The sequence below is a fragment of the Phascolarctos cinereus genome, unplaced genomic scaffold (genome assembly GCF_003287225.1).
Source record: "Phascolarctos cinereus isolate Bilbo 61053 unplaced genomic scaffold, phaCin_HiC Scaffold_9;HRSCAF=440, whole genome shotgun sequence".
Classification (NCBI taxonomy): domain Eukaryota; kingdom Metazoa; phylum Chordata; class Mammalia; order Diprotodontia; family Phascolarctidae; genus Phascolarctos; species Phascolarctos cinereus.
Genome location: NW_027556402.1, coordinates 157,562,909 through 157,580,914, shown reverse-complemented (window position 1 = coordinate 157,580,914; position 18,006 = coordinate 157,562,909). Strand labels below are relative to the sequence as shown.

General features: G+C 35.1%; 1 protein-coding gene across 6 annotated transcripts in view; it reads right to left on the bottom strand.

Annotated features, from left to right (window-relative positions):
• The window catches only part of RFC1 (replication factor C subunit 1), a 97,955-nt gene that overhangs the window by 38,204 nt on the left and 41,745 nt on the right, over window positions 1-18,006 (bottom strand). For 5 of the 6 annotated variants that reach the window (XM_020991632.2, XM_020991604.2, XM_020991622.1 and 2 more), the window contains 5 exons: window positions 15,039-15,274; window positions 13,832-13,909; window positions 9,288-9,365; window positions 4,930-5,005; window positions 1,974-2,275 (listed from right to left, as the gene is read on the bottom strand). In XM_020991632.2, coding sequence (XP_020847291.1) covers window positions 1,974-2,275; window positions 4,930-5,005; window positions 9,288-9,365; window positions 13,832-13,909; window positions 15,039-15,274 — 770 coding nt within the window. The remainder of the gene's footprint in view (window positions 1-1,973; window positions 2,276-4,929; window positions 5,006-9,287; window positions 9,366-13,831; window positions 13,910-15,038; window positions 15,275-18,006) is intronic. The other variant, XM_078148195.1, reaches the window with a different exon arrangement.

The window sequence follows — 18,006 nt, the reverse complement described above, 5'->3', positions numbered from 1 at the left end:
AAAAATGAAAGCTATGCAACTATGAAAACATTCAGAAAAATAAGAGTCATGTTTAGACATTCCAGTATTCTTAAGAACAGACATGCCTCTACTCTAAGTGGTTTACCTTTTCTGGAGAAGGAACCCAGGCTCCAGATAACTAATGAAAAATAATCTTGTAACAAAAAATTAATTTTTCTTCTAACATAGTAATTACTAGAGCTAGAGCTAGAAGCACTTTAAAAACATCATCATTTATCAAAGGGCTTGGAATATGATATTCCAGAGATCAAAGGGGCTAGGATTGAAACCAAAAATCACCTATCCAGCAAAACTGAGTCTAATCAATAAGGAGGGAAAATCGACATTCAATGACATAGAAGAATTTAATATATTCTTGAGAAGCCAGAGCTAAATAGAAAAACTGACTTTCAAATACAAGACTCAAGAGAAGCATGAAAAGTTAAAGGTAAAAAGGAAAGAGAAATCATAAGGGACTTAAAGTTGAACTGTTTATATTCCTATATGGAAAGATGATATTTGTAACTCATGAGACCTTTCTCATTAGTAGTTGGAGGGAATATATACAGAGGGCACAGGGTGAGTCGAAAATGAGGGGAGGATGTCTAAAAAATAAAATTAAGGGGTGAAAGAGGAATGTACTGAGAAAAGTAGAAAGGGAGAGGTAGAATGAAGTAAATTATCTCACATAAAAAAGGCAAAAAAAAAAACTTTTACAGTGGAGGGGAAGAAGAGGAAGGTGAGAGGGAATGAGTAAACCTTACACTCATCAGATCATCCCTCCTTAAGGAGGGAATAACATACACAACCAAATGGGTATGGAAATCTATCTTACCCTACAGGAAAGTAGGCAGGCAGGGGATGGGAGGGAGAGGGTGATAGAAGGGAGGGCAGATTGGAGGAGGGGGTAATCAGAAGCAAACACTTTTGAGGAGGGACAGGGTCAAAGAAGAGACTAGAATAAATGGGGGGCAGGTAGGATGAAGGGAAATATAGTTAATCTTTCACAACATGACTAATATAGAAATGTTTTGCATGACTACACATCGAATTGCTTGCCTTCTCAATGAGGGTGGGAGGGGAGGGAGGAGGGGAGAAAATCTGGAATTCAAAGTTTTAAAAAAGAATGTTAAAAATTGTTTTTACATGTCACTGGGAAATAAGATACACAGGCAATGGGGTACAGAAATCTATCTCATCCTACAGGAAAACAGAAGGGGAAGGGGATAAATGAAGGGAGTGGGGGTGAAAGAAGGGAGATCAGATTCGGGTAAGGGGTAATCAGAATGCACGAAGTCATGGGGTGGGGGGAGGAGAGAGATGGGGAGAAAATTTGGAACTCATATCTTGTGGAAGTGAATGCTGAAAACTAAAAATAAACAAACTGAAATATGAAAAAAAAAATCCCAGCATCATTTTAGTTTCCAAAATAAAAATTATAATGCTGAGAATTTTAAAGTAGTAAATATTTTGCTTTTAATTTCAAATGATTAAGATGCATGAAGGAATGAACAATTCTGTTTTCTTTCTAAAAATAAGGTAGTTTGACAATGCAGATTCAAAGATACTGTTTGATTCCCAAATACAAAAATAAGAAACTTACAGAATAGCTGTATTACTTATTTTTAGAATTCTCTAGGCCAAAAAGACTCTAAAGATCAAATAATGAAGTCCCTTCGATGACCAACAAGGAAACTGGGGGCTAGAGAAGAATCATCCAAAATCAGAATGGTACCCATGATTCCAGACGACTGGTCCAGTGTTTGTTTCATTATTCTACACTAACTGTAATCTAATAGATTTTTCTTAGGAAATTTCTGGCATGTTGATATTGTACATAAAAAGCAGCACTGCTGTAACTGAATTGGGAAATGTTTTAAGAAAGTTCAGAAAGAAAAACTAGCCTTGGAATAAAACAGAAAGTAACCAAAACCCCATATCAACAATCATGCCAACTTTTCCAAATTTCCTACCTCTGTTTTGGATGGAGAAATTTTATTTTTCTTGGGAGATTTTCTCTCTTCTTTTACTACAACTTGATTTTCTTTTTTTCCTGACTCAGTAGATTCCCTTTTTTGGTAACTACTCTCATCTCTTTTTTTCAGGAGTGCCAGCTTAGAGCTGACTTTCAAAGCAGAGGGTTCTTCCTCTATTTTGCCATGTACTTTACGAGGTGATGACCTTGCATGGGATTGAGAACCTCTTGAATCTTCGATTTTAGTTTGCTTGTTCAAATTGCAATTCTTGCTTTCATGTGAAAAATTTGATGTTTTTACTGGAAAAAAAAAGCAAAAACAAAAAAAAACGCAGACTTAGAGGAACTATTTTAGACAGTGGTCTCCAACATTCAATAGTTTCATGTTCAACCACTTACTGTTAAATTACTGCTTTGTGCAGCTCCCACTGCTTCTGAAATCAAATCCCAAACATCTACTTGAACAAAGATTCATATCTTTTGCCGCATTTAATTAATTAGCTAATCCTAATGAATTTCATTGTACCATGACTTCACAAAATGTACAAGCTTAAGTTCTTCAGATGCACAGGTTTTTATATACACAATTTAAGTAACACTTAAAAAAGGAAAAATTATACATAATACATATCAGAATTATATTTTTCCTTACTTAACTAGATCAACAGTATTTCTTTTCTTTTCTTACCTTAAATTGATACATTTTGTTTTGGCATAACAGATACTTGCCAACAAATATTCAACCACACCAAAACATACTTCCCCAAAAGTTATACAAAGTTACCTAATAGTGCATCACTTTTCATTCTTTTTGCTTACCATTTGTTAACAAAAAAAGAAGGCTCTCCAATGGCATTATTTTTAAAACTGGGGGTGGTGATATTGGGACCAGACCTATGATTTCATTGGTACAAGAACTCCTGGTTAAGGAAGCTCCCTCTACCAATGCATATTAGTACCTAGCCTACAACTTACAGGTTTAGGCAATTGCCTGAGGCATCAAGAGGTTAAAGGACCTGCCCAAAGTAACACAGACAGTGACTAGTGAGATTTGAATTCAGTTCTTCCTGACTCTGAGACCAACTTCTAATCACTACACTAGTAGAAACAAACTCAAAAAGAAACAGATCCCTGCAGCTGGCATTCTGACTTAAAAAACCACAAATTCATACTATCTAAGTTGTACTCTATTTTTATTTATTTTATTAAACATTCCCAGTGACATTCTAATCTGGTTTGGGCCACTTAGAAGTCTTGCCAATTTCAAGTCTGACAGCTCTGAACTACACCAAGGCTACTACTTGCTACATAGTTTTAATGAAAACAGCTCACCCTACAATTTTCAAGCTTGAATAAATATTTCATGCATCACTGTTATCTAGTAAGGTTGATCTCAAATTCTCTATTAGGAGTAAAAGTGCTGGGACAGCTAGGTGGCACAGCAAGTAGAGCACTGGCCCTGGAGTCAGGAGGACCCAAGTTCAAATCCAGCCTCAGACACTCAGCACTCACTAGCTGTGTGACCCTGGGCAAGTCATTTGACCCCACTGCTTAGGACCCCCCACTCCAAAAAAAGGAGAAAAAAGTAAAAAAACAAGATCTTAAAGTAGATATTATATGGGTTTTTAGACTATCTTAGCAACTCAATAATTATGTCACATCAAAATAACTGATAGTAAAATATATTAGAAAACAAAAATCTTAGAGACATAAGATGTAAAAGAAAGAATGCTAGATTCAATGCCCAACAACTGTTGAAATCCTGGAGAGGCTACTAATGTGGATGTGTTTGGGGGTGAGTCAACTCATTTCTTGGAGCTTCAGGTGATAGGGGGCTGGACTCAATCACCCCTAAGGATCCTTCCAAACTCTCATCTATGATTCTATGATATGGGATAGATAGGGGGAAAGAGAACTAATTAAAGAATTGGAATTACTAAAATACATGGTCTAACATTTGATTCCTGCTTCCATGAATCAACCTGAGGACAATTCACAGAAATGCTTCAGATTACATACAACAATGACTCTTCTTGTGAAATAATTTTAGGTAAAAGATCACAAGATCATAGGATCTGCAAGGGATCTTGGAAGTTTATCTAGTCTAACCTTCTAATTTTACAGATGAAGAAACTTCATGTCAAAAATGGAAAGTGATTTAGCCAAAGTCATACATGTTTTAAATGACATTGATAGGATTTCAACCCAAGCATTCTGAGATAAAATGATATATTATATGTTAAACCCATTATATATTAAAGTCTCTACTGTATTCAGAATTTTCTTATTACTAACACCCTAAGAACAGATAGACCTAGCTAGAAGCTTCCAAGTGATGGTCTCCTATATCAATCACCAAAGTAAATGACACTCCAGTCAGTCTAAGCAATTATTCAATACAATAAGCACAAGAAAGTTTTTTAATGAGATTTTTTGAGCAACACTATCCTATTTTTTTTCTTCCATGAGACAAATTTTTCAGTTTCCTTTTTCTCCTAACTTCAATTTCTTAACATAAGGTACCAAATAAAAGCAAGCACAAGAATTCTCCCTACTATAGGGCTGATTTTAAGAGCACCAGTATTAATGTTAATACTGTATGATGTAGAATAAATTACAGTATTAGATTTTTTAATCAACAATGTAAAATGCCATTGATTTAGGACTATTTCATGTTTATAATAATGTTTAAAGATAAATAGATTCATGTAACAAATAGAGGCCTCCAAAAATAACCAGTTATTATGAAAAGGTCCATTAAGAGGGTCACTTTAATAGAACCTTTCTGTGTCGGGGGAAATTATCTTAGGATAATAATGTTTTGATATATCATTACTTAAATAGGAATACTTATAATGATACAAGTAGACCTACATTTAAATAGCATTCCATTAAATCAAGATGATGAGACTAACAGAAAAAAAAGTGTTCAAATAATAGCATTCAGTGATTACCTTTATGCTTTTCTGATTTGCTTGAATTAATTCGTTCAGATGAAAATGTCTCTCTCTCTTCTGAATTCCTTCGGGCCTAAGCAAATGTACAAAGAGTAAAATATACATGCAAACTAAGAAGCTAATATTTTCATCATGTTAAAAAATATATTACCACCAAATTTATAAAATGATTATGCTAAATAAGGATAACACAAAAGTTATCATCCATCCATACTAGGAAGATATTATGATAGATTTGCTTTTTATTATTCATCTGTGGGGTATGTGGAGCATGTTTTATTATTCTCATTTTACAGATGAATAAAAAGACATAAGGCTTTAACAAATACATCTGCAAGTACTTTTGCAAAAATTATTCTATCCTATAAATCAACACACCTAGATTTTCCTTTCACCTCCATCAAAAATCTCAAGGCATTTTATGATGCAGTCGGAAAGAAATCAAAAAAGTAATTTAAATATAGATACCACCCTTGAGTCAAAGTCAAGACTCAAATAGAAGCACTTGTTCAAAAAATACATCACCCTTTCAAAACCAAAAAACTACATTTCTCAAGGCAGCCATTTTTAAAAGATGCTCACCTAAAATTTTCAAATGCTGAAAATTATTGTAATAAAATTTCAGATTCATAAGAAATAAGGCTAGGCTTTTATACAGCACAATGCTACAGGTTAAAAGAATAAATTACTTGATGCATCTCACATAGAATCCTAAGGCTTGAGACCTTAGGATAATGAAGAATTTGATGTAATTACATGATTAGAATGTAATCAAAACTGAAATTTGTTTTGCCTGATAGTATAGGGTATGTATCTTTTCAGAAAGGATATTAAAGAACATTCATGCTACTGAGTTACTAGCATACTAAAATTTGTTAAAATTTTTTAGAGTAAAGTTCCCAGAGACTATACCTGAGAAATATCTCTTGATAAATGCTGATGAAATTTCCCAAATACTTTATTTTCTCAAACACTACATAATTTCTGAAATACTAGATTTATCAAAAATTTTATGTGGAACAGCTTTGATTTTACTTCAGTTGCATCAACTTTCTAAAAACAAAAAACATTCCCAATATACTTCCACAAAAGACTAATAATAACAATAATAATAATAGTAATAGTAACAATAAAAATAATAGCTTCTTTCCATAGGAGTTATGAGGACTATCATCAAGAAAACACTAGTCAAGGTGAAAACTATATAGGGTAAGTTGTCACCTAGAAAGGAAAAGATTCTTTAAAAAAAAAAAAGGGAAAGATTCTTCTTTCTTATTGGAAGGGGAGTTAATATATAAGGTTATTTTTCAAAGGCATTACTTGCTCCTAACACATACATGACAACGTACGTAATTAAGATGTCTATCTATTATTCAGTTTTTACAATATAACGCTGATATGTCAATAAATGTTACAAGATCAACACAGACCACTCGCTACAACAGTACAGATCCACATCTTCTCATCCTGCATGATGCTTGCCCATATTCTCCCATAAATCTTCTAAAAAGGAATCCAACCAAGAGTTGAGGACCTTTACCTAGATCTTCTGATACTGAATGGATGATAGTGGAGCACAGGGGCTAACTACTGCTTTTTCTATATGACCAGGCTACATCCTTCATCAGTTAAATATTTCTTTGATGACATCCTTTACAAGGCTCCTCCTATGCAACTCTTATTGTAGCTTACCCATCCCCACTATACACTTATCACTATCACCTTTCTATCGCTATCACACATTTGGGTGATCCACAATTTCATAAACTGCAGTGTCCCATGACTCACAGCCAGACTATATTACTGGAAGGATATTAATGTTAAAAAGATGGACATTTGTTTCAAAGAGAAGCTTAGGATCTTCAGAAACAATGTTCAATTTCCCAAGGCAGTCCAACCCACTCATTTCCTGTTTATTTAAGAGCCCAGTTCCCTGTGCATTTCTAGTGACTAAGACATATGTAACGAAAAAATCACTTTATGGGTTGCCATTCAACTGCATATCTGAGTCTGGGTAAGAGGCATTCTTTGTCCAATTGTTTTTTTTGTGCAAAGATAGGTAAAAATTCTTAGTGGTTAAGAATTTCATTTAAGAAATACTGTGATTTTTTTTAGGGCTCAATGAAGGCAGCAAAATGTTATCCATAAATAGAAATACCTGGATGACCTCACCATGTACTGAGTCTCTTTGATTTGGATTGTATGTAGTATGCTATTCTCAATGATAGGGGCATAACCTTTTCATGAGCAGACAACTCTCTGCTTTATGTCTCACTTCATATTAATTAACAATCAGACAGTGAGTGATATATTCTTGCATATTTCAAGAAATTTCATATGAAATTGATATATGCATTGAAAATATTTTGTTGAAGGTGAGCCTTTAGCTAGGATTTGCTTAACTAAATCAATGTATTTTTAGAGCAAACAAAAAATAAACACAGTGGGATCTTTTGTTCTTTATGCCTTTCAATCAACTATCTGACTAAAAAGACATGGTCTGCTGTAAATATCCTGTTAGCAAAAGCTTGTTTCATTTTCAATTTATTCTCAAACCTTCATAAAGGATGCCTTTAATTACTGTGTAAATTATTGTCAAGATTTTGTAAACATGAGAAAGTACAGATCAGATGATATTTTCTTAGTCACTCTTTATAGGTAATAATCAGACTTCTGATTTCCCCCCAAGCATTTCATATTGTCCCCTTCAGCTATCTTAAGAACTGATGTTCAAATTATGTGTGGTCCAATACAGACTTTCTCTGTGGCTACCTGGTCTAACCCAGCTACTCTTTCCATCTCAGTAAGCCTTGGTGCAATTTCTGCTTCCATGTTCAGCATGCACAGTGGAGACTGTAAAGTTAAGACTCCAAATGTTGTAGTGCCACTGCCATTAATGGATAACAGTTTGTTACAACAATATTTGCAAATCTTTTCAATATTTAGTGTTTCAACACCACTGGGACAATCTGATTTGTTGGGTTTCTTAACAATCTTTCTACAAATTTGTTTTTCCCTCTACAGCTTCTTACTGTTTTGAGGGGTAATACTACTCAATCTACCATCCTTTTCTCTAACACTTTACAAATCAATCTATAGTCTAAACTGGTATTGCCTTTGGCTGACATCTCTCAGGTGGGAAAGAAGATCAAGTGTCTGCTGCCCATTGCAATTTATAGGTTCTGAAGATTTATAGGCTCACTGTGGCAACATTATTTATAATGGTTAAACTTTCCTCCTTCACAAATGGTGGTAGTTTGCCAGAACAGGCAGTTCTTGTTCTAAGTGAACAATTTTTATGAAATGCAAATTTACACAAGGTTTAAGGAAAAGAGGGGGCCAGGGAAAGAGAAGTGTGGGCAAAGGAAGGAACACACGGGGACCCGGGTTAGTCACATAGGGTCTGACTGGACCCAAGAGGAAGAACACGCTGGAGGGGGAGACACATGGGGGCTGGACGTGGTCACAGACTGGAGAAGAGAAGAGACACATAGAAGTCAGTGAAAGACACATGGTATTTGAGCACTGGCAGAAGATAGACTCAAAGCAGCCAGACTTGTGGGTGGATGGGCAAAGAGGTAAGGCCCTCTCTCTCTTTGAAATGGAGGTCTCTAGCCAAACCCTCAATCTGGCAGAGGCAGTGACAATTCTGCTTTCACTTGGAGATTTGTGTTTTGTTTTGTTTTTTTTAACACATTTTTTTTTGGGGGGGGGTTAGAGGGGCCATAGAACACCAAGCTGAGGTGCAAGAGTGGAGAGAAAGAGAGAGCACAGTACAGGACAGTAAAGTTAACTGTGAATTAACTTTATTATGTGTTTCAACATCACTGGGACAATCTGATTTGTTCGAGTTTCTAAACAATCTTTCTACAAATTTGTTTTTCCCTGTACGGCTTCTTACTGTTTTTAAGGCAATACTACTCAATCTACCATTCTCTTCCCTAAAACTTTACAAATCAATTTATATTCTAAACTGATATTGCCTTTGGCTGACATCTCTCAGGTGGGAAAGAAGATCAAGTGTTTGTTTCATAGGTAACCATAACCAAATAATTCCTTACCAAGAATCCAGCCTACTGATAATGAGCCTCTCCACACCTATCTAGGCCGGCTCTCAGAAAGCAGCCATTGTCTATTGCCAAAATCCTACTCAAAACTTTTCCAGAAAGGCAAAACCAGCCAAAGCTCACACTCCACTGGCACAGCCTTCAAGAATCTAGGGTCATCTTCATGCCACAATGGGGTGACTTTTTCACATCTACAAAATTTTGAAGCCACAACTTATATTCATTTCATTTAATCTTCCAATTATTTTCTATTTGAAATATAAGATGTAAACCCATAAGCTAAGTCACCTTTTTGTTCTTGGGTTCTTCGTCCAACATTGCCAACGTTCTGGCAAATTCTTCATCCTCGTGAAGTTGCTTCTCAAGCTAAAAAAGAACCAACAAAAATACTAATTTTATGTTTTAAGTGAAAATAAAAACAATACTACATTAATACGCGATAAAATATTCCTCAAGAAAACTAGAAAACATTCCCCCCATCAAAAAAAAAATGATAAATACAAATCCTTTTACCAAAGGCAGACATCAATTCTTAAGTCTGTTTTATTAATTATGTCAGAACACATAGTCTTAATTTGCCATAACATGATATGTAAATTGAGCATATTAAAAATGGAAAATATTTCTTATTTAAAGAATTATCTGATATTTCCTTAATCATTCTAAAGTAAACATTTAATGTTTTGCTTTTACTTTTACAAATCTTAAACCCTAAATTAACATCTTAAAGAAATGTCAACCTGAAAAAAAACACGCAAGTAGTATGAAGGAAATAAATCAACAAGTCTAAAAAGTTAGTAATAAAAATTTTTCCTAATTTACACAGTAAATAGATATAAATGCAAAACCCAAATTTTTTCAACCATCAAAAATTTTCAAAATTTGTTTACAATTTCTAATTTCTGAGTACCCTATATAATGTTTCTGCCCCCATTAGAACACAAGATCTGTGAGGGCAAAGACTACCTTTACTTTTCTTTTGGTATCCCTAGTGCTTGGGATACTGTAAAAAATTAGTAAATATTTTTTATTTCACTCATTCATTCATTCACAGTACCTCATCCATAATAAATGCTTATTGTCATACAAAATTACACGTTAAGTCTTTCATCAATTTTTATAACATGGCAATCCAGTACACAGACTACTAAACAAACATCCTAGTTATCATGTTATTACCAATTATTTTCGATTACAACAAAATGTTTCATCCTTAAGATGAGTACTTCAACAGTTATGTTAAAATCTTTTCATATCAGCTAGTAAATGATTTACTCTAAGACTAGACCTATTCACATATAATCACATGCTGTTTGTATCCCCTACAAATTAACTGTTCAATCTCACTACTGCATACCAATCTTTTTGTTCTTTTCTGATCTACTCTTTACTGCATTCCCCATATCAGCTATTCTAAACCTCTTCTATACCACCATCTCTCCCACTCCCTCTCACAAAGGAAAAAAATTGACTCCACTCAACATCAGTTTCCTCCTCTCGCCAATTCCATACTTCAAATCCCTGATTATTATTCCCTAATTCTCTATTCTTTAATCCCAGTTTCAGAGGATGAAGTGGTCCTTCTCCTTAACAATGTTAACTTTTATTCATGCCTCTGATATCATCTTCTGTCTCCTCTGTGAGCTTGTCCCTTCAACGATCCCCTACCTCCAGGGCTGGGGAACCTGTAGCCTCTAGGCCACATGTGACCTTCTAGGTTCTCAAGTGTGGCCCTTTGACTGAATCCAAACTTCACAGAACAAATCCCTTTAATAAAAAGATTTATTCTGTAAAACTTAGACTCAGTCAAAAGGCCACACCCAAGGACCTAAAAGGCCACAAGTGGCCCCAAGAATGCAGGTTTCCCAACCCCAAGGCCTGCCTCCTTCATTCTCAATATCTCTTTATACACTGTATCTTTCCCTGATATCTTCAAACATGCCCAGCTTTCCCCCATCCTTAAAAAAATTTTCACTTGATACTATCACAGCCTCAAGTTATCATGAGATATAAACAGATAGATAGATAGATAGATAGATAGATAGATAGATAGATAGATAGATAGATAGATAGCTCCCTCTCACAGCTAGATTCCTAGGAAAAAGCTCTCTACACCCAATTTTCACATCTCCCACTCACTCTTAACAGCTGACAATCTTTTTTTTTTTTTTACAATTTTTTTTTTAAAATTTTTAGGCAATTGGGATTAAGTGACTTGCCCAGGGTCACACACAGCTAGTAAGTGTCAAGAGTTTGGTCTGAGGCCAGATTTGAACTCAGGTCCTCCTGACCTCAGGACCCGTATTCTATCCTAACCGCCCCCTGACAACCTATTTTCTAACTCCACCATTCACTCAAAGGTGATTCTTTGTTGTGAAATTGATTGGCCTTTTCTCAGTCCTTATCCATCTTGACTTCTCTGTAGCATTTCACAATAATGACCACTCCCTCCTCCTGAATACTGTCTCTCTTCTCAGTGTTTTCACGACAAAGGTTCTCTTCCTACCCACCAGCTCTAAACCTCTCATGATAATGAGTCTAATTTACTATATATATATATTAAACATATAATTTTATATATATATGTATATATATATATATATATATATATATAGAGAGAGAGAGAGAGAGAGAGAGAGAGAGAGAGTCTAATTTACTATATTATATGTTAAACTCTCTATACATGGAATATATGAACCAATTTCTGCTGGAAGCCATTCATTTGGCTTTTTTATACTAAAAGAAAATCTGCCTTAACCTAATGTTCTAAGCTTCCCCACAAGGAGTTTTTTTAAAAAAGTTAATCCCTATTAATGTGACAACCTTTATAGGCTTGGAAACAGCTATCAAGTTTGTCCTTAAATGGTCTTCACTAAGCTAAAACATTCCTGATTCCTTTGATTTTTCAATCAAAAAGGTCTCCACCACCATGGTGACCTACTTCTAGAATTGCTCCAACTTTTCAATGTCCTTTTTAAAACATTGTGCTAAGAAGTAAACATAATACTAATTATAGTCTAACTGAACTGTCATGGTTTAACAAGACTATTGTCACTTTTATTTGCCCAACAGACTTCAGAGAACACAGACTCTAGAAAGTTGGACTTCAGCGGCAAATATTCCAACTTACATCTGGAAGAAAATCCCTACAGTAACCCACCAGACAATGGTTAATCAGCTTCTGAGTGAAGATCTCCAAGAAGGTAGAACTAATCCAGCACCCTCCTGAAACAGACCATTCTACCTTTGGACAACTCCAGCTGTCAGAAAGTTTTTCCTGAAAACAAACCTAAACTTGCCTTTTTGGCTACTTCTATCTATTGCTCCAATTTTGCCATTTGGGCCAAACAGAACAAAGCTAATATCCCTTCCACATAAAAGGTCTTCAAATACTTGAAGATCAAGTTCCACCCTAGTCTTATCTTCCTTGGTCCTATCCAGTATTTCTGAAGGTGAGTTCCTGAAGCTGAATGTAGACTTTACCTCTATTTCTATTGAATTTCTCACCTTCTTAAATTCTTAAACTGGTTAAAGTCATTCTCAAACTTAATAACTTGTCAGTCATGTGCTCAATCAAGCCCAATGTTCTAGCCTATCAAGATCTTTTTACATCCTGACTCTCATCTGCTGTCTTAGTTATTCTTCCCAGTTGAATGTCACCTTCAAATCTGATGAACATGGCAGCTATGTAGTATAATGGATAAAGTTGTGGACTTGGAAAAAGACAAGCCTCAGTTCAAATCATGCCTAAGAAAATTAATTGCAGTATGATCCTGGGCAAGTCACTTAACCTCTCTTGGACTTAGTTTTCCCATTTGTAAAATGGAAATAATTAGTACCTACCTCCTAGGGTTTTTGTGAGGATCAAATGAAAAAGTACATATAAAGCCCTGTACAAACCATAAAACACAATAACAAATGTTTGCTATCAGCTATCTGTACATTTATCCAAATTAGTGATAAAAATGTTAAACAGAAAAGAACCAAGCAGAGATCTTTAGGACATTCCACTAGAGACCTCTTGCCAAGTTGATAACTGAACCACCAACAACTTTTCTTCGACCACTTTTAGTAATACGGCCTAAGATCATATTAGCTTTTGTGGCAGTTCAGTCACATTAATGGCTTATTGAGCTTGCCTTTTCCAGAAGTGTTCACTCTGGTTAAAGTCATTCTCAAACTTAATAACTTGTCAGTCATGTGCTCAATCAAGTCAGGCAAAAATGCTGAATACAACATTTTTAGAATGACAGCACTCTAGAGTATGCTACTAGAAGCTGAAAATGAATGATTAATCAGCACTCTGAGTACAGTCATTTAACCATTTTTAATCCATCTAATAATGTCCTAACATCTGTGTACATGCTGTTACTCTTCCTGCCTTCATTCCTTGAGGAAAGAAACTGCTATTTTTGTAACACTAAAATACAGCACAGAGCCTTGAACACAGTAAACATTTAGTAAGTATTTGTTGAATAAATGTTTATCTAGCCTAAGATAACAATGGCTTTTTTAAACTGATCTATCGTCTACTGACTCCTTTTAAGCCTGCAGTCCACCAAAATGTCCAAGTCTTTTTGACATATGTATCTAGCCAGTCTCTTCTTCTGTATCTTAGCCCAATTCACTAGTAAAATGTTTAATGAAACAGAGCCAAAGACAAAGGCCACACACCATAAGAGCCACCCCTGCCAAGCAGACATCAGTCCATTAATCACAACTGTGGAGTATTGTCATTAAACCAGTTCAGACTTCACCTTAACCATCTATCTAAATATCTAGTTCATACATCTGCATGAAAATACAGTAATGATTTAATAAAATGGTAATACCTCTAAATTCTCTTCAATTTGTAGTTGCTCAGCAACCGCTTGATCAGCTAATCTGGAATCATTTGTATTTTGTGAAGGCTATATTTTAAACAGAATCAAGAATTAATAACAGTCCAGTCCTTAAATAATATCATCAACCACATTCCACAAAATAAACATTCTACAGTATGACAGCTGAAATAATAAAACAATGATTGATGAGATATTATGTAAAACACTAGACCTGAAAATTATAATCATTACATGATTACTGCATGTCCTCACTGCTTTTGCATTCTTATAAACTAGAGGATCTGGACACAAGTTATGCCTCCGCCAGGACTGGGCTTTGGAATCTCACACAAAGAATTTTACATCTCCGAGCCTCTGCTTCCTCATGTATAAAAGGAGTATATGAGTAGTTGTAATACATACTTCATGGGGTGGTTTGCGAGAAAGCACTTTGTAACTTTAAAGCACTTTGTAAATGTGAGCTATACTAGGATACCTAACAGAAAGGTATACTATAGACAGGTCACTCAAATCTGTCTCAAATCTGTAGATTTAAACAAAATGACCAGTCTAACATTTTATAGCACATATTACTATGGGCAACTTACTGTCATTACAGTGACTATATACTGGTGTGTTTCAGAAATGGGAAAATTTAGATGGCTACAGTCCCAAGTGGAAAGAAAAATTGAGCAAATACGAATGGTACTCCAAATGCTTGCATGGTGTTTAACCATTAAAGGGCATATATTTATCATCCTTGGGCAGCAAACTTACTTTTCAGCTTTGTCTGGCTTAGGCTAATAATAATGCAAGTTTGCATTAGCTGAGTACACATCAACTGATGGTAAGAAGCAGCCTAGCAGCACTGAAAAAAAAAACCAGGCAGAAACTGAAAATTTACCATAGATTATTCTCAAAATGGATAACCAAGAACTGCCTCTATTTCTAGAGAGGTCAGTTGGAAAAGAGATTGCTAGTAAATTTTACCTTAATTTCCTCTCCTCATAATGCAAATGAGCCTTTATTTGTACCTAAGAATTTATGGCATGCTAATGTATCTCTCAATCTTTTTTTAATCCATAGTCAAAGAAACAATCACCACATAACAAAAAATTAATTTGCCCACTTACCAATGTGCTGATTTCTCTTGTTAATAAAAACCATTAGGTAAATGTCTTGAAAATTCCTGACTTAGACAACAGCAAGTACTCACCTCTCTTCTTTTGCTTGCAACTAGCTTCTTTTCTGATCTTTGAACACTTCCAGTTCCAAAGTAATCAAGGACTGACATGGGTGTAAGTTTTATTGGTGACAAAGGCTTATTCTTAATCTGAGGTTTTTTCCCAATGTCTTTCTTCCCATTTGATGCTCCAATATGACTACTTGAAGACATTCCATTTTCTTTTGGTTTAAGGGATATCTTCTTATATCTAAACTCATCTTCCTCATCTTAAATGGAAGATATTCAAACAAATTTTCATTATATAAAAGTGTACAAAAAAGTTCTCAAAAAATTCACAAGTTTTTTCTTAAGTCTATCAAAAAAATTCAGATATCTTTCCACCTTTACCAATGCCAATTTTATGCACTTCTAGCCACCATGTTATGCTGTCTTATTGCAATCGCAACATATGAGCTTATGCCATCAGAAAAATACAGTTAAGGAGGTAAGTGATTCTCAGCCTCCTAGACAATTCAAAACTCTAATGCTTTAGGTACATAATAATATCTGCTTCTGTGATACCATGCAAAAAGTCCTGAATTTGAAGTCAAAGAATCCAGGTTTGAACCCAGCTCTGCTAGACTATCTGTATGACCACTGACAAGTCATTTCACATCAATGGGTCTCAGTTTCTTCATCTGTCAAATAAAAGAGTTATACTACATGACCACTAAAGATCCATCAGCTTGAAAATTATGATCTTTTAAAGTGCTAAGGGGTATGTTTAGTTTCAAATTAAAATTAATGTTTAAAAATATATTTAAAGCATTACTTTTTGCCACAGTAAAAAAAAATGGGAATAAAGTAACTGTCCATCAGTTGGGAAAAAAGTGAACAAATTATGGCATGTGACTGTAGAAAGAGACAGGCACTGAACCTGTGATTTCACTAACATAGGATTTCGTGAGTGAGGAAATTCTCTGCAACTTAAGAGTCTTTAAAAGTTGCTTAGAACACTGCGTAAGTTCTAGTAAGGGTCACAGGTCTTCCTGGCTTTTCTCTCTACTACCACCTGCTGGCCTTCATTAGAATGTAAGGGAATATACCATAAGAAATAAAGTTATGGATTCAAAGAAACCTGAGAAAGATTGCAAGAACTCATGCAAATGATCAATCACCACTACAGATGACTGACCATGAAGTGTATATTCCAACACATGGGGGGAAAGTAATGGACTATAAATGCTGAATGGGACATACAGATTCAGAATTGACTAATGCAACACAAATTTGTATTGACTACATTTATTTATTTTAAGGGGGTGGGTGTGTGTGTGTGTGTGTGTGTGTGTGTGTTTTATTTTTAGGCAACTGGGGTTAAGTGAAGGACTTTTAAGGGGAGGGAAAGGGGAAAGAATCTTACTAGCCAGTGGGTAAACAGTATTAGGGATAGCAACAAAAAAACAAGCAAAGAAAGAGTGCTAATAAAACATAAAAATAGAAGGCGGCAGAAAGACGGTCAGAAGAGGACCCAGACAAGCAGGGCAATGTTGGTAATGCCATGTTAAATTTTATAAGTAACATTTTTAAAATGCAACATTTAGATTCATGGTTACATATTTAACTGTCATTTTTCTAGCTTTTTAGTACACAGAAATGTTCATGTTTGTTGATGATATTCTACTTCATAATAAACAAACATTTTAAAACAAAGATAAAGAAAAATGCATTTATTGTTTTGACCTTTCTTCTTGCGCAAACAATATTAAAGTGATGATATGAGCATTAAAAGGAAAGTATAATCACTGAAAGGTTTCAAATCACTGGTAAAAATGTTGAACAGGGCAGAGTTCTGCTACTATGCCACTATGCCACTATGAACCTACTTTCAAGTTGCATAAAGCAATAAGCTCTCTTTATATGTATGGTTGTTCATCTTTCTTTACAAATATTTACTCTCTTTAATTAACTCCTCTTCTTACTTCTGTACAACATTCACTAGTATCTGAGGACAGTTTGTCTCTAGCTGATCAGCACAACTGATTAAAGCACAGCATAAATGAGCCCATACTCAGAGGTTCAAATCTTCTTGTGGACCAGTTGGCTTCATTTTATAGTTTTAGGGCCTTTCTCTAACTCTCAAGTCATTAAATCATAACATGCCTGCTGTTATAACCATGATCAAAGCCCACTCTCTGGAAGAACAAGAGGATTCAGTGCTATCCTAGCATAAAACTGAAGTCAAGCCTCAGTATCCTGAAAGGGTTGCTTCTACTATCTCCTGAGAAAGTTGACAGTAAAGGATAATGAAAGGGAAGAAATTTTTCCTAAAGACTCAATAGTCTGGATGTCCTCCTCTACTTCACATAGAGAATTAGAATCTAGGTAGGTGGACTGCAAATCAGGCAGGAAATAGCTGATTATTGGGAGATGGCTATACGGGAAATGCTGAAAGCCTGAAAGCCTATAGGCCAACTAGGCCTGCTGTTGTAGAGCCTAAAAAACAGTAACATCTCTCATTAGTACCTTCTCTTCCTTTTCCTTTTTTTTTTTTTTAAGGCAATTGGAGTTAAGTGACTTGCCCAGGGTCACGCAGCTAGTAAGTGCCAAGCGTTTGGTCTGAGCTCGGTTTTGAACTCAGGTCCTCCTGACTTCAGGGCTGGTGCTCTATCTGCTGTACCACTTACCTGCCCTCCTCATTAGTACCTTTAGCAGAAGCAAGAGCCACACACAACTTAAGTAAGGAGATATCAAAATAAAGAAAAACTGGCAAATGCAGCTCTACACTGTGTCAAATCCTGGCCTGATTTTTCATAAATATAGCAACTGAATAACAAAACTCAGTAATAGTAATGAATTAAATTATATATAGCTTTGCTGATCAAACAAATCTACTCAATGGTTATTCATGCTCAACTTTGAAAATATCAGAACTTTAATGATAACCAAGCTAGCCTTATTACCCATTACCACTATAAGAACAGTAATAACTACATTTAATTTATTCAATTCAAGAAGT